Below are 20,228 nucleotides of genomic sequence, written 5' to 3'. Positions count from 1 at the left end.
TTGTCCAGCCTCTCGCTAACATTTCCCCTGCAGTTCTCTCCATGCTCCCAGCTCCTTGGAGAGCTACAACTGAGTGGCTGCAGAGAAGCCAGAAACTCTCCAAACCCACAGGCAACCTCTGTTCATATGTCTACTCCAGAGCATGCTGGGGAGCTTTCATTAGGGCTCAGGGAAAGCTCACTTACACAGGATAACTAAGCAACATGACAAAGGCTGGGAGTCCATTCAACACCCAGCTAAGCAGAGGCACACATGCACTGAGCAGTTCTCAACCCTTCTGCGGGAAGGGAGCGCCAAACAACTCTGTCACATGGGTCACATATCAGATCTCTTGCATATCAGACATTTACATTATGATTCATAACAGTAGCAAAATTACAGTTATGAAGTAGCAATAAAAATAATTTTATGGTGGGGGGGGTCACCACAACATGAAGAACTGTCTGGGCCGTGGTGGCACATACCTTTAATACCAGCACTTGGGAGACAAAGGCAGGCAGATCTCTGTGAGTTCTAAGCCAGTCTGGTCTACAGAGCTAGTTCCAGGACAGTCAGGAATACACAGAGAAATCCTGTCTCAACACCCCAACCCTCCCAAAAAAATGCTGGGTGGTGGTGGCGCACGCCTTTAATCCCAGCACTCTCTGTGAATTTGAGGCCAGCCTGGTCTGCAAGAGCGTTCCAAGACATTCCCCAAAGCAAGAGAAACCCTGTCTTGAAAAGCTAAAAACAAAACCAGAACAAAACTAAAAAACCCCCGAAAGAACTGCATTAAATTGAAGCATTAGGAGGGTTGAGAACCATTACCTTAAAGTTTTTGAGCCTTTTAAAATAGGAATTACTGGGCATGGTAGGGCATGCCTTTAATCCCAGCAATAGGGAGGCAGGTGAGAAAAAGGTAGGCAGATCTTTTTGAGTTTGAGATCAGCCTGGTCTACATAGTGAGTTTTAGTTCAGCCGGAGCTATATAGTGCGACCCTGTCTCAAAAATAAAATAAAGGAGCCAAGTGTGGTGGCGCATGCCTTTAATTCCAGCACTCCCAAAGTCAGACAGATCTCTGTGAGTTCAAGATCAGCCTGGTCTACAAAGCTAGTTCCAAAACAGCTAGGGCCATTACACAGAGAAGCCCTGTCTCAAAAACAAAAAACAAACAAAAAACCCCAGAAAACCCAAAGAAACAAAATTAAATTAAATAGGGGTCTGGTAAGATGGCTCACTGGTTAAGAGGACCCAGGTTTAGTCCCTAGCACCTATATGGCTCACAGCTGCCTCCACTGCCTCAAAGTCTTGAGGTCCCAGGGTACCTGACACCCTCTTTTGATCTTAAAAAAAAAAAAAAAGAAAGAAAGAATAAAGAAAAGAAAGGAGTGGGTGGCGCTTTCTGAGGCAAGGTCTCACGTACCTCGAATGACCACTAGAGATGAGTTCCCCAAACTGACTATGTGTCTGCCTCCAATAATGTGATGGCTCAGCTCAGCATCTAGGACCCCAAGAAGGGCAAGAGTGGCTGCTCTCACCTGCAGTTTGGCCAAGATACTGGCTTTCTTGGAGTTGGAGGAGTAGCTCCTAGAACACGAGACATTGCAGAACCTCTTGGTCTTTGAGAAGAAAGCGTCTCTTGTGCCCACGATACCACACATCTCACAGACCGCTAGAAAGAGAAGCCGGCACGTGACTCCAGACATAAGTACTTCAAGTCAGACCAACCCATGGGCTCCTCAGAGTCCAGAGCACTGTGTCAACCATGTGAGTGAGAGGAGGACAGCGCCTGTCGTTCTGTCAGGAGTGAGTCTCGCAACATGCTGCCTCTGCAGTCAGCCCCTCCAGCAGCTGCCACTCCATCTATCCACCTAAGATGGCAAGCGGTTCCTCCTGGGCCTGCAGCAAGAGCCAGTGCTAAGGGGCTGAAAACCCACACGAACACCTGCAGAACCTGGTGACAAGTTTTAGAGAGAGGACAGGGACAAGAGAGAGGTGCTGAAGTCACTTAGTATTTGTAGCTCTGTGTTCTCAGGGACAAGTGGACAAGCTGTGTTTCCCTTGACTTCACCGTAGGTCAAACGGTGCTGTGGCCTGGGCCCCAGTGACATGGGCATCTGAAGTGCTTAACCAGCTTCCCAGGGGACCCATCTGCAGCCAGGGTCATGAACCAGCCCCTGGCCCAGTGGCTCTCCCTAGTGATTCCTGCTAGTATTGAAATGCTCAGATTTTGAGAAGAGCGAAAGATGAAAAAATGGGGGGAGAAGTCAAATGGTTGGAAGGAAACCGGACCCCACTGCCCAGGAGTGCAAGCATGAAGAAACAGGAGGGGCCGTCTGCAGATGGGAGCCTGCCTCTTTCCCAGGACACACTGCTCACACTCTGGAGTCCTGACACAGGGACTGGCAACCATCAAGATCCACCTCTTCGAAGCCAACTGGCTTTCAGATGATCTTTGACCACTCCCTTCTGCCCACCTCCACGTCTGTCCGTCTGTCCGTCCTGACCCGAAGGTCACTATCCTGCATGTCTCCCTACAATGTGTGCTAACTTGTAGTCCATAAGCTGTTTGCAGGGCTGGAGAGATGGCTCAGAAGCTCAGAGCACCGGCTGCTCTTCCTGAGGTCCTGAGTTCAATTCCCAGCCACCACATGGTGGCTCACAGCCATCTATAATGAGATCTGGTGCCCACTTTTGGCCTGCAGGCATACATGGAGGCAGAACCCTGCATACATACTATACTTAAAAAAAGCTATGTGGGTCTCACCAACTTCACGCCCAGGCGACTCACACTAAGGCAATGGCACCTACCAAGTGCTGAATAGATACAATAGACATGAGGTGTCAGAGAATTATACTAACTAGACTGCAGGACAGGGAATGACCCTCGAGGACAGTCCCTTAGATATCTGCATGGCTCTGCCCACATCACCTGCGTTCGCCCACAAGCTCCCGACTCCCCTCCATCTTTAAGGGCACTGTGAAGAAGTCACCTGGCTCAGAACCACTTCCATCCAGGGAGCGAGTGTTCCCAGGGCTGAGCAAATGCAGAGGTGAGGTGGGAAGCTCCCCGGCTTCCCGGTCTTCATTCTCTGCCTCACTCGACTCCTCCAGATAGGAGCTGCTCTCACTGCCCGCGCTGCTGTTGTAACTTCGGAAGCTGTCGTAGCCCCCGAAGAGTTCCAAGTCATCCTCCTCCTCTTCTTCCATTGGCTCTGAAGACGGCGTCTCCTAGAGGAAGATGGACATGTGCTTGGCCTGGGAAGAGAATCTGCAGACCTGCTAATCCACCTCGTGTGGGCTGGGAATTTGAACTTTGGTCTTCTGAAAGAGCAGTAAGAGTTTTTAATTTCTGAGCCATCTCTTCAGCTCCCTACAGGATATTTTTTTAAAATTTATTTATTATGTATACAATATTCTGTCTATATGTATGCCTGAAGAGGCCACCAGATCTCATTACAGATGGTTGATCCACCATGTGGTTGCTGGGAATTGAACTCAGGACCTATGGAGAAGCAGGCAATGCTCTTAACCACTGAGCCATCTCTCTAGCCCTCTACAGGATATTTTAATATGGACAAAACAGAATACGGATGGGGGCGCTGGAGAGATGGCTCAGCGGTTAAGAGCACTGGCTGTTCTTCCAGGTGTCCTGAGTTCAATTCCCAGCAATCACCTGGTAGCTCACAGCCATATGTAGTGAGATTTGGAGCCTTCTTCTGACCTGTATGCAGACACACAGACAGAAACAGACAGAACACTGTACACTGTAAGATTTATTTACTTAATAAATCTTAAAGAAGTCAGGTGTAGCGGCATGGCCCTCTAATCTCAGTACTCAGGAGGCAGAGGCAGGTGGATCTTCTTCGAGGCCAGCCTGGTCTACAGACCAAGTTCCAGGATAGGCTCCAAAGATACACAAACAAACCCTGCCTCGAAAAGAAAATTAAGAAGGGAAAAGATGACACCTAGTCTACCTTAGCATAGCTAACTGCAAGCTGTGGTTTGTGTATGCCTCTGCTCACCACGACCTCTCACATGGGGAGCTTGGGCACAGAGCAAACTTCAGAGAACAATGTCCCTGAATCAATATTGTTCTCACACCACTATAAAGTCAAAAAATTATGCCAGGGATCAGAGCTCTATATAATAACACCGTGGGGAGAGGACTGGAGAGATGGCTCAGTGGTTAGGAGCACTGGTGGCTCTTCCAGGAGACTCAGTTCAATTCCAGCAACCATATGACAGCTCACAACTGTCTGTAACTCCTCCAGTTCCAGGGAACCCGACACCCTCACACAGACATGCATGTAGGCAAAACACCAATGCACATAAAATAAATGATAAATCTTAAAAACCAAAACAACAATACATTATTTAAATTAACTTGAACCAGAAGGACTTTAAATTAAAAAAAAAAAGTGGAACTATACTAAACACCTCAAAGGAACTTCCTGGGCAGACAGCATTTGAAACCCATTCTTCCCTGTTCAGTATAGGCACACCAAAATGGAGCCCTGGTTGTGCAGGAACTCACACAGTCTGGTAGATCAGACTGGCCTTGAACTCACAGAGATTTACCTGCCTCTGCCTCCACAGTGCTGGGATTAAAGGTGTGTGCTACCAGCACCTGGCTCAAAGACACATTTAAGGTCAGCAGCTGTGGTAATCCTGTTACTGCCTAGCACACTGCAAGTCTAGTCAGTAAACCTATTTTCTTCCTAACAGAGGGGGAGGCAAAGGCAGATAAAAATTGAGACCCAGACTGTCTCAAGGAGGATCTGAGCAGGATGCCACAGGCAGTAATTGCATGGTGGTATGGACCACAGCTTACTCTTAAGCTCGGATCTTAATCAACCACTGATCCTCGGGTCATTTACCTTCTGAGAACCTCAGTCTTCTCACCTGTGACAGAACGTGTTGGCTCACAGAACGTGGGGTACAGATGTGATACTACTTAAAAACCAAGGGTTCGGGGCTGGAGAGATGGCTCAGCGGTTAGGAGCACTGACTGCTTTTCCAGAGGACCCAGGTTCAATTCCCAGCACCCACATGGCAGCTTACAACGGTCTATAACTCCTGTTCCAGGGGATCTGACAACTTCACACCAATGCACATAAAATAAAGTTAAATAAATCATAATAAATTATAAAAAAAAACCCCAGGGTTCAAATACCACCTCTACTGCTTCCTAGCTGTACAATCCACAGCAAGTCAACTCCCATTGTCTCAGCTTCCACTAAACGAGGACAATAACACTTTATAAAAATATTTTGGGAAGAAAGGATGACAAAAGTAAACCATGAGAAGAGCGCTCCATAAACGTTGGCCATTATTACTGCGTGGAAAAGGGAAGAGACTTCAAATGGAAGGGGTGGTGGGCAACCGGCTACCGTGTCACGGAACACATGACAAAGTTTTGAAAACTGACACACTTGGTGGCAACCTCTTGCCCTTTGCAGCTGTGTCCACTTCCGGGGGGAACCAACAGGCTCTTTTAAGCCTTCCCTAATGGAGATGGTTGTGCCTAAAGTGGCAGACAGGCACATGAACGCCCAAGCGTGGAGTAAAAGTCAACTTATATTTCCCTTTACTTCCCTCGTGGAAGCGACAGGCCGCACAATCCCTAAAGCACGGGACCACGAAACCAAGAAGTCAAAGAGGTAGCGTCGCAGTTTCGAGCCCCGTTTCCTTGCCCCTGGATGGGGAGGCGTTTCCTTCCTACCTTCTTCCACGGACCGAGCCCACAGCTTAACAGGAGCAAAGACGAACCCGAGTGGTCTCCGGTCGGGACTAAATTTCTTACCTCGGTTCACTAACCCTGCACCTCTCCGCCCCCAAGGGATCGCTAAAACGACGCACTGCCGAGTGAGGCCTTCGGGGTTCCTTTTCCCGGAGGGGCTGAGCCCTCTCCCTCTTACCTCAGTGCCCCGCGATTTCTCCATGGTGCCAAATTCACCAGGTGCAGGAAGCCATATTGCCCTCGCTGCTGACCAAGAGTGTGCTCACTGGCTACTGCGCCTGAGCTGTGGACCAATCACACCATAGGAAATAGGAAAAGCCGGTTCCGCGCTCGCTCTCACCCCGCCTTCAACATGGAGGGGTTGGGTAGTCCGGGCGGTGATGGGAGTTGTAGTTTTATTCGGCGTGCACTAGAAGGGGCGCTGCCTTAGCAACGCATAAAACTCCGGAGGCTGCTTCTCTGTCTTTCTGTGTCTGCCAACTTTAAACCCTTCCCAGCACCTAGGATGGACGCGTCCAGGCGCCAGGCAACACTTCGCATCGTCCCTAGGGAGGAAGTAAAGGTGCTTTTCTACTTGGATGCCTAGAAGAAATGCCTAGTCTCTCTTTCAGCTCAGTCAGAAACTGGAATATTCTTAATCACAATGTATGCTATAAATGCTGTATTCACTCAGAATTCTCAGACTGGGGCTGGTGAGATGGTTTAGCATGAAAAGGAGCTTGACACACGAACTACCTGAGTTCAACTCTCCAATCCCACTCGCAAACATGGAAGGAGAGAACCGACTCCATGAAGTTGTCCTGACCTCCGCATGCACTCCGCCCCCCATATCAAGCAAACACACACGCACTAAATAAACAAATGTAATAAAAAAGGCAAGGACTGGAGAAATGGTTCAGTGGTTAGTGGCTATTTTTCAGAGGAGCAGGGTTTGATTCCCAGTTCCCACAGATCCATATTCATACTGACTTTTCTTTATTTTTCAGTTTTGATTATTTGTTTGCTTTTTGGGACAGGGTTTCTCCGTGAAACACTTTTTGCTGTCCTGGAACTCATTCTGTAGACCAGGCTGGCCTCAAACTTACTGAGATCCGCCTGCCTCTGCCTCCCAAATGCAGAGATTAAAGGCGTGCAACACTAGCCAGGGGTGTATAGGTGTGTGTGTGTGTGTGTGTGTGTGTGTGTGTGTGTGTGTGTGTGTATCCTGCTACTCTGCGCCATAGCAGTGTCTGGCATCCTCAGAAGACAGAGTAGGAACCACTACAACTGCAGTTACTGAAATGCGTGAGTTGCCCTGTGGCAAACCAAAACCAAAACCAAAACCAAAACCAAAAAAAAATTACTGGGAGGAAGGTGGATCCATGAATTCAAGGCCAGCCTGGTCTTCAGAGGGAATTCCAGGAGAAACCTCTCATAGAGTACACTAGACATATACTAGAGACACCTTGTAGCATTTTGGGAACAAAGAGGTTATTTTCTCTTAACAAGACTTTTTGTACTGAAAACAAATTTTTTTCTTTTTTTTTTATTGATAAAAGGAGAATAGAAAAAAAAATTTCCACCTCCTCCCAGCCTCCCATTTCCCTTCCCCTCCTCCCACTCTTCTCCCCATCCTCCCACCCTTCTCCCCCTCCCGCCACTCCTCTCCCCCTCCCTCTCCAGTCCAAAGAGCAGTCAGGGTTCCCTGCCCTGTGGTAAGTCCTAGGTCCTCCCCCCTCCGTCCATATCTAGGAAGGTGAACATCCAAACTGGCTAGGCTCCCACCAAGCCAGCACATTAAGTAGGATCAAAACCCCGTGCCATTGTCCTTGGCGTCTCATTAGCCCTCATTGTTCGCCATGTTCAGAGAGTCCAGTTTTATCCCATGCTTTTTCGGTAACAGTCCAGCAGCCTTGGTGAGCTCCCAATAGATCAGCTCCACTGTCTCGGTGGGTGGGTGCACCCCTCGTGGTCCCGACTTCTTTGCTCATGTTCTCCCTCCTTCTGCTCCTCATTGGGACCTTGGGAGCTCAGTCCAGTGCTCCAGTGTGGGTCTCTGTCTCTATCTCCATCCATCACCAGATGAAGGTTCTATGATGATATGCAATTTTTAAAAAATCTTTCTCAGCCTAAAAGACAGTTTTTCCTGGAACGTGTAAAAACTGTGCAGTAGCCGTGTGTGGTTTAAGCAAACATGCCAGGTGAGCCTGAGGGATAATAGATTACAAAGAATCTATTTTTGTTACGGCTGGTCGGTCACTGCAGTCGTTTTCCCCCTTGTGTGTGTGGTTCATGTGCACTGGGAGACGACTGAGGCCTGAAGCCAACCATATGCTCCTGCCTTGCACCTCCAATAGGTTTTATTATTTTTAAAAATTAATGAAAATATGTATTACTAATAGTTATTGTAAGAAAACTCCAGTGGGCTGATTTTAACCTGCAAATGTCTGAGGTTTCTTGCTTGTGCGCTCTTCCTTACTCTTCCCCCTAAACGCACTTTCTGTCAAACTTGAAAATAGAAAGGAAAAACCCTCAACTGTTGTAAATCGTGCAGTTAATGTTGATTACTTACCAATAGGAACTTTGGGTCACAGTATAGAATGTTAAATCTGTTTTCTTATTATTGCTTGTTAAATAAACTGTGTGAGACAGACGCCTTGGCTTGTTTCACTTCTTCAAGGCTCATCTTAGTCTTAGCGAACACCAGGTCAGGACAGGAGATGAAGCTGGCAGACTGCTTGCTTGACAGGGACTCAGTTCCCCCGCCCCGACAAAAAAGATGAAGGTGTTAGCATTCATCAAGGACAACCTTGGATCAGATTAACTCAGCCAGCAGACACAGCACCTGTTTCTGGCTTAGGTCACACCAAGTATACAACAAACAAGCTTCCAGGTCCTTGAGCAAGCTGGCTGTGCACGCAGGTTGACTTCCTCTGGGGCAGGAAGGGTGGACTGTTCACTGGTTGGAGGGCTGTGAGTTTGTGCAGTGTTTCTTTGAAATCTAGGGTCCTGGGTTTGTTCTCCTCCCTCAGGCACTCTCCGTCTCCTCTTCTTTTCGATCCCCTGTGGAAAGAAAGACTGCAGACCATGCTGGTGCTTGTCCCTAGTTAGCACTTGAGTTTTCAGCTGCTCTTCATTCATCCTGGCAGGGACAGCCGCTCTCCTGGATTCTTCCCTCCCAGTAAATCTCTTGAACGAGGTTTGGGTGAAGACCTTCTTTCTCCAGAGGAGAGGAGCCGGAGACAGAGGACTGGAGCTGGGCTCTAACACTTTGTCTGGGAATCCTTCCCCTAGCAGAGCGGAGCTGTTACACCCAGGAGCACTGGACCCAAAGTGTAAGACCTTCGCTGGGGAAGCCTCTCCTGCTGGAGCAGAGCTGTTACATCCGGGAAACATTTCCCTGGAGCAGGGCTGTAAGCTGCTAAGCTTACTGTGACCTATGCTACTCCCTGAATACTCTTCCACTGAGCTGTAGCCTTCAGTATTTCCTGGCCCCCGAATGCCAGAATACTTTCCCATGCCAGGTGGAGCACTTCATATGCCTTGGCTCCCGACTGCCAGGATCCCTTTCTACCTGGGCTGTGAGACTTTGCAGCACCTGGTGATGATTGAGGATACTGAATCTGGCATCATGGAGAAATCGCAGGCAAATGAGGTAAGAGGAAAAGTGCCTCACTCAGAAGTGCACTGCAACACCCTTTTAGGGATGACTTGAGGGGGAGAGTTGCAGGATTGGTAAACTGAGGTAAGGAGATTAGTCACGACCAGAGACCACTCAGGTTCATTTTTATTCTGTGGGCTTGGGTTCGTGGAAAGAGGAGTTAGGAAAAACCTTCCCATCCAGGGGGATGGAAAGGGGGCTCTAAACTGTGACACCTTTGTCTTCTTGGTTTCTTGGTCCTGCTCCTTAGGGATTGTGCAGCTTGTATATGAACTACTCAACTTCATACTGAAAAACAAAAAAACCCAGGATAGCCAAAACAATCCTGTACAGTAAAGGAACTTCTGAAGGCATCACAATCCCTGACTTCAAACTTACTACAGAGCTACAATACTGAAAACAGCCTGGTACTGGCATAAAAATATACAGGAGGACCAATGGAACCGAGTAGAAGACACAGATATTAATCCACACACCTACAAACACCTGATTTTTGACAAAGAAGCAAAAACTATCAAATGGAATAAAGAAAGCATATTTAACAAATGGTGCTAGCAGAACTGGATGTCAACCTCTACATAAAGCCAGCCACACTGAACCTCATAGAAGAGAAAGTGGGAAGTAACCTTCAAAGCGTAGGTACAGGAGACCACTTTCTAAATTTAACCCAGTAGAACAAACACTGAGAGGTTCAATTAATAAGTTGGACCTCCTAACACTGAAAAGCTTCTGTAAAGGAAGGACATGGTCAACAAGACAAAACAGCAGCCTGTAGAATGGAAAAAGCTCTTCACTAACCCCACAACAGACAGAGGTCTGATCTCCAAAATACATAAAGAACTCAAGAAATTGGTCATCAAAAGAACACATAATTCAGTAAATAAAATGGGGTATAGACCTAAACAGAGAACTCTCAACAGAGGAATCAAAATGGCTGAAAGACACTTAAGGAAATGTTCAACATCCTTAGTCGTCAGAGAAATGCAAATCTAAACAACTCTGAGAGTCCATCTTACACTTGTAAGAATGGCCAAGATCAAAAACACTGATGACAACTTATGTTAGAAAGGTTGTTAGGTAAAGGGAATACTTCTTCATTGCTGGTAGGGGTACAAGCTGGTACAGCCCCATTGGATATCAGTATGGCGATTTCTCAGAAAATTAAGAAACAACTTTCCTCAAGACCCAGCAATACCACTTTTGGGTATATATCCAAAGGATGCTCAACTGTGCTACAAGGACATGTGCTCGACTATGTTCATAGCAGCATTGTTTGTCATAGTCAGAACCTGGAAACAACCTAAATGCCCCTCAAGTGAAGAACTGATAAAGAAAATGTGGTACATTTACACAATGGAGTATATACGGCAGAAAAAAAAATAACGACAGCTTGAATTTTGCAGGAAAATGGATGGAGCTAGAAAACATCATATTGAGTGAGGTGACCCAGACCCAGAAAGACAATTATCACATGTACTCCCTCGGCAGTGGGTTTTAATTAAAACAACGAAAGCCAGCCTACAAATCACAATCCCAGAGAACCTAGACAACAATGAGGACCATAAGAGAAACATATATGTATCTACTCTACATAGGAAGTAGAAAAAGACAAGATCTCCTGAATAAACTGGGAGCCTGGGGACCATGGGAGAGGGTTAAAAGGGAGGGAGAGAAAGGGAGGGCAGTAGAGAAAAATGTATAGCTCAAGAAAAATCAATAAAAAATGATTATCTGCAAAGTTGAAACATCAGAGAACTCTGAGCAAACTTCTCCAAATTTAGAACAGCAGTTTCTATTAGCGGAAGCAGATCACTAGAGTGCAGAGTGTGAGTCTGGCCAGGGACTTCTCGGATTGCTGTTTTCATTAGAGTTCTGTGGTTTTTGTTTAAAAGAGGATGTTAATTTTTAGTTTTGTTTTTTTTAATCAAGTACTGTCTATAGTATATTATTATGTTAATTTTATATTTAAGTACTTATTTCTTCTTTCAGAAAATGATGGATTTTCATGTAATTTTATATTCTGAAAATTGGCTACTGTATCATTTTACTTTTTTTTTTTTTTTTTTTTTTTTTGGTTTTTAAAGACAGAGTTTCTCTGTAGCTTTTGGAGCCTGTCCTGGCACTAGCTCTTGTAGACCAGGCTGGCCTTGACCTCACAGAGATCCACTTGCCTCTGCCTATTTTACTTTCTAGAAATTTATTCTAGAAATTTACACTCGAAGACGCTCTTAACCTCTCTCATGCTCTCTCTCTCTTTCCCTCTCTCTTTCTCTCTCTCTCTGTCTCCCTCTCTCTCACACACAATTTATGTGCAGGCCCCGTTCTAGCCAATCCCTCACACACACATAAAACCACGTGTCTAGACATTTCCTCCCCCAAAGCAACCCCACATACACACACAGGCCTAGGTTTCAACTCCTGCTAGGTACGATTTCTCTAGGAGGATCTTGGGAGGATCTCCAGGGGATAAGATAACTAGCCATGGAAGAGGAATAGACACACAGCCAAAGCTTGCCACAAACAGCTAGGTGTCAGGTCGTGTTGGTATCCCCTCCCCTCTCTGTTCCTCCCATGGGCTAGACTCACTACAGAAGTCTGGAACCAGAAATGACTGATGGAGAGGACCTCTGACATTTGACTTTCTGGGTGCTCTCACTCAATATAATCTTTTGCATCCATCCATTTACACTGAAAGATGGCTCAAAACCAAAGAAGGTGATTGATGTGTCTGAAATAGGTCTGTGATTGCTGATGCATTCATCTTAACAGACCCATTTCTTTTCTAATGCCTAATGAGGGCCATCTAGGCCTACAGTGGGTGGCTCTCCTGCAAATTAGCCACTCTAAGAGTGAACATCAAAGCCTTGACCCTGGAAGTAGTTATGTCAGTCTAGAAAAGAGAAACTACTTGAAAAATTGTTGGCTGAAGTGAAATTCCACGAAAAACCAACACCTGTTCAGCTGGAAGCAGATAATATACCTGTGTCCATTTCCATGGGAAGCTCAAAGTTTCCCAAGTCTATCACTGTGAGTCCGGAAGGTTGTCTTTTACATTTATGAACACTATTGAAGTGCCAAGGGTCCGTGAATGGGAATTGATGTGGAATGTCACCACTGTCACATAGGTTTGTATTATTGGTCTCATGAGGCTGTGCAGTTGGGGACACTGTGCAATCTCTGCACTAGGACCTACCAGATCATCTTAGATGATTGGACGAATGGCGGATGAAAATGCCATGCAACCAACTGCATCACATCCTGATGTCCATCCCACAATTTCCCCATTCTGTGTCTTATGCCCTTGTGAATCTGAGGTTAAAGAAGCTCTCTTTTCATAAGCCTATTGTTTTTAAAAAATATTTATTTATTTATTTATTATGTATACAATATTCTGTCTGTGTGTATGCCTGCAGGCCAGAAGAGGGCACCAGACCCCATTACAGATGGTTGTGAGGCACCATGTGGTTGCTGGGAATTGAACTCAGGACGTTTGGAAGAGCAGGCAATGCTCTTAACCTCTGAGCCATCTCTCCAGCCCCTCATAAGCCTATTGTTTAAAGCTATTTGATCACAGCCATGAGAAGGATTAGTATGGTTGTTCAGAATAGAAAGTGGGAGGGGGAACAGCAACAATTGAATACTGTGGGTTTTGCTGAAGTGTGATTGGCCCAAGCCAAGTGACATCACAAGGATTTATTATGAGGTAAGCTAGATACCAGTGCATATAAGGTGTTACCTGGAGCTGGGTTTTGTCCTTGTACAGCAGAGGAGGAGTTGTTTGCTGGCTGAGCATTTAGATTCAGTCATTTCTTCTAGGCTTGAACTTTCCAAACTGGCTGGATCTTGAAGAAGTGAGTTTCCCTGGTTTTCTGTTTGACTTTTGGTGTTTGGCATTTATTGATTGATTTTTTTTTTACCATATTGGTTATTGTTTCAAATGTGGCTGTTATTTTTATTTCTACACTGACTGAGAATTTTCATTTTTTTCAAATCTCATTTCTTTGTCATTGTTAGATGTGGTCTGGTTTGTTTTAAACTTTGTTGGTTTGTACGTACAGTGAGGAATTTAGGGAACTGTGCTGAATATTCAACAGCTGTGTGTCACCTCCCCGTCCAAGTCAAGTGACCAACACTTTTATCATACAAAATTCATATTCTCAATATGAACAAAAGGTACACAAATGATGATTTTAGTGTTTATAGAGTTGGATTAGTAATATTAAAAATTTCTCTAATTCCACATTTGTCCCTGGCTGTGGCACTTCATTCCTTTTCATGGGTGGCTGTGTTCACTGGATGTTGTGACTATGCTCAGCTCTTTGTAATTTTTTGTATGTGGGTTGATTCTTGTGTTCCCAGTGAAGGCATCTTGATCACGAAGAATGGTTTTTTCAATATCATTGACAGTAAAGGATCGCTTACTCTCCTTAAGGTTATCCCCATGTTTTTAGTAAATGACCCTGTCAGATACTTTTCTCTTTTCAGTGTGTCTTTACTTAGAGAGTAAGGGCTTTATGAAAAGAGTTCATTTTGTGGAAAGATTGGAGAGTAACTCTTTCCACGTTTTATAGACTACTGGAATATTTGTGGATCATTAGAGTTATGTCTTTAGATTGTTGGATGTAGTAATATGGAGCGGCAGGGCTGCGTCCCCAATACCCCAGCCCCCTGCCCAGCTAGCTTATGCCCCGAAATAATTACACGGACACTGTATTCATTTAAACACTGCTTGGCTCATTTCTACCTAGCATCTTCTAGGCTAACTCTCCCACCTGGACTAGCCCATTTCTTATCATCTGTATAGCACCGGTCTTAGCGGGAAGATTCTAGCCTAAGTCCATCCTGGGTCGGAGCTTCATAGCGTGCGTCTTCCCTGGAGCAAGTAGCATGGCGTCTCTCTCTGAGGTGTCTGCTCCGGAGAGGAGAGCTGTCGAGTCTGACCTCACTTCCTCTTCCTCCTGGCATTCTGTTCTGTTTACTCCACCTACCTATCTCCTAACCAATGAGAGCCAAACAGTTTCTTTTAATTTAACCAATGACCTTCCTCCATCATTTCCCCTTTTTTGGTTTAAACAAAAAAAAAAGGCTTTAACTTTAACATAGCAAAATTACATATAACGAAACAGTTATCAAGTAAAAGTTACAATAATCTTTATCATAACTAAGGAAAACTATAACTATAACTAACTATTCTTAACTCCATCAAAGTCTCCAGAAAGATACAATACTACATAAGCAAACAAGAAAAAAGCAACTTTTAAAACTCTAGAAATGACAGAGACATCTTGCTGCCTGGACAGTCACCCAAAGTTCCTCTGTACCGTTGGGGCATCCATCTTCAGCCTTCAGGCCCATGGTATCCAGCAGACATTTCCATAAAGCAGGAAAATTCAAAGTCAGTTCAGTCACTATCTGTTGTGTCCTACAGAATGTCTCGCAGACTCTTTCATGAATCAGGAACCCCGAAAGATCATCTCACCTTAGGCAAGTTCAGTAGTCCTCTCTCTGTGGGTTCTCTGTGTTCAGTTTATGCAATAGTCCAGGCAAGAGCAGTTTCTTGCCTAAATGGCTATCAAACTCCATAAGGATCCTCTTCGATGCCCATCTTCCTCTTGAAGTACATTGGTGCTGCCAGGAGCAGAGTGTCTCATTGTCATGAAAAGTCTTAAGTTATTAAAATATTTTAAATGCCATATTCTGTAGCCTTTGAGAGATGAAGAATGCCTATCTGAAATATATCTCTATATAGCTAGAAAATCTAAGTAACATGACTACAAACTTGACTATCATCGATGATTATCCATTAGCAACCTCTATTTCCTATTATACATTACATTTTAAAAATGAACTACACAATCACAACACCTTATTCAAGATCAGAAATACATATACATATAACAACATTGACTGTAAAATCCATACCAATGCAAATTATTCATACCTATATCATTTCCCCCTTTAAATGTAAAAGAACATTTATAACCAATATTTTGGGAACATGGGCGCAGTTTTTTCTCTCCAAACTGCTTCCTGCTGAATGGGGGCGTAGTTAATTAGGTCTTTCATGGTATAACTTGTGTGCCAGGGTCATCTCAGTTGGCAGTTGAGCGAAGTAATTTTTTGAGGGTGTTCACATCAACCTTTCAGGAGGGCGTGGTCTATCATACCAAATTGGGATAGAAGAAATCCACAGGGTCTGGTCCTCTGTGAAAACAAAAGAAGACCCTCTCCAAAGCATCATATCCTTAGACCCAAATTCTGAAATCATACCCTCATGATATCCATTCTGGTTCCACTTGGCAGCCCATATAATGAAATGTCTCTCTGTACTTAGCTCCTTCACAGTCAAAAATTTTAAAGAAAACACAATGTACATAATCCAGATTCTCTGTGAATTTTCCATTTTTACGTGGCTTATTTTTCTTTATTTCTTTTAATCTCTTAACTATCTGTACTCTGTCTCTTTAAAGACTTTACCTTTATTTTTTTAAACCATTAACTTTATTCTCTATATTTTTTTTCTTCTCTCTCTCAAGCCTATGTACATTCATCCAACAGTGTGGTCTTTTATGTCTGAATCTGTTTTATTGTGAATCTGTAACATTTTTTACTCTCCAGGAGCATTTTTTAAAATGTTAAGCAGTTCTTAAAAACCTAAGTTGTACCATATAGGGTTAATACGGTACTGCCTGTTTACTGCCAAGTCTAAACCTTTACTGCGCTGTTTTTACCGTAATTACGGTAGTTCCTGCCTGAGACCAGCACAGTTCATCATGGTGGAGCTGAGCAGCTCCTGCCTCAGAGCCTTTTGGTGTCCCTGAGCCACAAACAGTTCCAGGCACACAGCAGTCCACATTGCCATCAACCAAGCCATAGCACATTATTCCAAATGCTCCATTCAAAAGCTCTGTCTGCTGCAGAAGCCAGACAGAGATCGCAATGGCGGCACAGCCCAGACTCAGCTTCTTTCCCTTTTTTTTTGTTTAAACAGAAAAGGGGGAAGTGATGTGGGAGTGTCATATATCAATCTGTTGATTTCATTGGTTAAACAATAAAGAAACTGCTAGGCCCATTTGATAGGCCCACCCTTAGGTGGGTGGAGTAAAGAGAATGGAAGGCTGGGAGAGAGGGTTGATGAATGGAGTCGAATTGAAGACCAGGATATTAATCCACACACCTATGAACACCTGATTTTTGACAAAGAAGCTAAAATTATACAATGGAAAAAAGAAGCATTGTCAAGAAATGGTGCTTTCATAACTGGATGTCAACATGTAGAAGAATGAAAATAGATCCATACCTGTTACCATGCACAAAACTCAAGTCCAAATGGATTAAAACCTAAATATAGATCAGACCACACTGAATCTGACAGAAGAGAAAGTGGGAAGTAGCCTTCAATGCATGGGCACAGGAGACCACTTCCTAAATATAACCCCAGTAACACAGACACTGAAAGCAACAATAAATAAATGGAACCTCCTGAAACTGAGGAGCCTCTGCAAAGCAAAGGACATAGTCAATAAGACAAAAAGGCACCCTACTGAATGAGAAAAGATCTTTATCAACACCACATCAGTCAATGGACTGATCTCCAAGATATATAAAGAACTCAAGAAATTAGACATTAAAATTCCAAATAACCCAATTAAAATTGGGGTGCAGAACTAAACAGAGAATTCTCAACAGAAGAATCTCAAATAGCTGAAAGACACTTAAGAAAATATTAAACATCCTTAGTCATCAGGGAAATGCAAATCAAAATAACTCTGAGATACCATCTTACACCTGTAAGAATGGTTAAGATCGAAAAGATCAAAGAAACCTTATGTTGGAGAGGATGTGGAGTTAAAAGAACACTCCTCCATTGCTGGTGGGAATACAAACTTGCACAACCACTTTGAAAATTGGTATGATGGTTTCTCAGAAAATTGGGAATCAACCTACCTCAGGACCCAGCAATACCACTTTTGGGCATACTCAAAAGATGCTCAAAAATAATACAAAAGCATTTGTTCAACTATGCTCATGGCAGCATTATTTGTAATAGCCAGAACTTGGAAACAGCCTAGATGCCCCTCAAACAAAGAATCAATAAAGAAGATGAGGCACACTTATATATTATAGTAATACTCGGTAAAAACCAATGGCATCTTGAAATTTGCATGCAGATGGATGGAACTAGATGACACCGTATTGAGTAAGGTAACTCAGACCCAGAAAGAAGAATATGGTATGTACTCACTATAAGTGGATACCAGCTGCAAAGTAAAGGATAATGAGCCCAGAGTTCGTGATCCTAAAGAAGCTAAGTAACAAGGTGAACCCTAAGGTAAGCATACATAGATCCACTTAAAAAGGGGAAATAGACAAGATCACCTAACAAAATTGGGAGCATGGCAGCGGGGAAGTAGGGAGGGTGGAAGGGGAAGATGAGGGGAGAAGGGAAAGGGGGAGGAGAACCTGAGGAAACAGGGTAGTTGAGATGGAGGAAGGACAGAGATGAGAGCAAGGAAAGAGATATTTTGATTGAGAGAGCCACTGTGGGGCTAGCAAGAAACCTGGCTCTAGAGAAATTTCCAGGAATCCACAAGGATGACTCCAGTTAAGACCCTAAGCAATAGAGGAGAGGGTGCCATAACTGGCCTTGCCCTGTAGTCAGACTAATGAATATCTTCATACCACCATAGAAACTTCATTCTGCAACTGATGGAAACAGAGGCATAGACTTGCAACGGAGCACTGGACTGAGCTCCCAGAGTTCAGTCGAGGAGTGGGAGGAGTGATCAGCAAAGAGGTTAAGACCATGATGAGTACACCCACTGAAACAGTCTACCTGAACTAATGGAGGCTCACCAACTCCAGCCTGGCAGGGAAGCAACTAGCATAGGACCAAACTGACCCTCAAAATGTGAGTTACAGTTGCATGGCTGGGACAGACTGAGGGGCCACTGGCAGTGGTACCAGTATTTTACCTTACTGCTTGTATTGGCTTTCAGGGAGCCTGTTCTCTTTGGATGGATACCTTGCTCAGCCTAGATATAGCACGGAGGGCCTTGGACTTTTCCCAAAGCAATGTGCCTTACCCTCTCTGAGGAGTGGATAGGGGGTTGGATGGGGAGGTAGGTGAAGGGAATGGGAGGAAGGAAGGGAGTTGGAACTGGGATTGGTATGTAAAATGAAAAAAGATAGTTGTTTTCTTTTTAAGAAATAATAAAAAAACCACCAAAAGCTACAAAAATGTTCATCAACAGGGAATCTGAAGAAAGAACGCGCATCTCTGACTGACTTTTGGAGGGAAGGAGCCCGTGGTGCTGTGACACAGGCCTGACAGCCAGTTGGAAGCTTGAAGGCAAAACAAGAGACTGAGTGTCACAGCCTCAAACTTAAGCAGGAGGCAGAAGCAGCAAATAAAGACGAGGATTGCTCATCTCAAGGACAGCCCCAGGAATGGACTCTGACACCAAGGCTGCACCATATAAAGTTCCCCAAAATGTCCCACCAGCTCTCCTGTGTGTCCATGTGTTCAAATGCCCCATGTGGATGAGGCACTTTTAATTCAAAGTGACACAGGGATTTATTATAATGTATGTCAATGTGTTGAGCATTGGGTTTCTAGTTTGGGAATTTCTGTCACATGGTTGTGGAGCCAGCTAGAGGAACTCTCCACTTGGGGATAGAGAATTTCTAATGCAGGCTCACTAGCCACCTAACACGCAGCTCTATAGGGAACAAGCTGCTCCCACCACCGTGGCTTCAGTGTCGCTTGAAAGCCTGTGCACAAATAAACCTTCTTCCCTAGAGTTGATTCTGGTCTGAGATTTGGTCCCAGAAATGAGAATAATATTCAAGGCAGTGGTTGTGCTACAGAACCTGATCAAAACCACTGTCAGGTCTGACAAGCCATGATTGGTCGGTTGCTGTGGTGACATCACAAGGAGGCATTACAAAGCATCCTAGCAACTAATCCATGTTAGGCAGTGCCTGCATTGGGCTTCTGTCCTTGAATCTTGGAGTAGCTGTTGGCTGCCTACAGAGAAGTTGGACTTAAAATTGGCTCTGACAGACTAGGAATCTCCAGTATACTGGACCTTGCAGGAGTGAGTTCAGTTACAGTATGTGGTATCGCTTCCAGGGGTTAAGGTTGGCTGTTAAATATCTACATTTATGTCATTGGTTTACATTATAGGTTTGGTTTGTGAAATCTTCTCTAGTTCTTCATTATTACCCGTTTTCCTATTTGAAAACTCATTTAGTCTTTTTGTAAATTGGCTTAATTTTCTTTTGTGTGATTTTACATATGTTATTGTATACTATACTAGCAATTTCATGATAACATTCCCACAAGCCTATACAGACAGAATTTTGGTGATAGTGTCTGACTCTATTTCACTTCCTCCACCCCATTCTGTGACATTATGGACTTGATGGTAAATGTGAATCTATGAAGTATCGCTCTGCTGTAAAGGAGTCGATTCTGAAGCCTGACCTTACTGTAGCACCATCCCAAGTGCAGAAAATAACTCATCACTTGGCTTGTGCCAGTTTTCCTTTCACAGAGGGAAAGATATCATTGCCTTGTCTTGATGAAGGTTAACGGGAAAGTGAGTTTGTGCAAACCTGTGCACAGAGAGGATCTAGTCTGTTGGAGTTGACACCATCCATTCTGACCATCTGATGTCATGTCATTATAGAGCAATATGTCCTGTGACTCCTCAGAGCCTGTGGGGCCCAGGGAGTCCTCTTGTGCCTACAGCCTTGCTGAAGACTTCTCACTGCTTGCTCATCAGACTGAGCCCCGTGGCCTGCAGCTGGCGCATCCATATCTTTTTTTGAGTATTAAAAACATGCTTTGAATTTCATAA

At 44.4% G+C, this 20,228-nt stretch overlaps 1 protein-coding gene across 12 annotated transcripts in view; it reads right to left on the bottom strand.

The window, feature by feature from the left end:
• LOC142843142 (lethal(3)malignant brain tumor-like protein 2) overlaps positions 1–6,025 on the bottom strand; it is a 29,922-nt gene extending 23,897 nt beyond the window's left edge. For all 12 annotated transcript variants that reach the window (XR_012909588.1, XR_012909587.1, XR_012909586.1 and 9 more), the window contains exons 1-3: positions 5,902–6,025; positions 2,974–3,211; positions 1,519–1,652 (exon numbers count right to left, since the gene is read on the bottom strand). Coding sequence is in view for 9 of the 12 variants with exons in the window: in XM_075960069.1 (XP_075816184.1) it covers positions 1,519–1,652; positions 2,974–3,211; positions 5,902–5,925 (396 nt within the window). In the remaining 3 variants the exon portion in view is untranslated. The remainder of the gene's footprint in view (positions 1–1,518; positions 1,653–2,973; positions 3,212–5,901) is intronic.
• Positions 6,026–20,228: the final 14,203 nt, after the last annotated feature.

The sequence above is a fragment of the Microtus pennsylvanicus genome, chromosome 2, assembly GCF_037038515.1.
Source record: "Microtus pennsylvanicus isolate mMicPen1 chromosome 2, mMicPen1.hap1, whole genome shotgun sequence".
Lineage (NCBI taxonomy): Eukaryota > Metazoa > Chordata > Mammalia > Rodentia > Cricetidae > Microtus > Microtus pennsylvanicus.
This window is presented reverse-complemented; position numbering and strand designations above follow the sequence as displayed.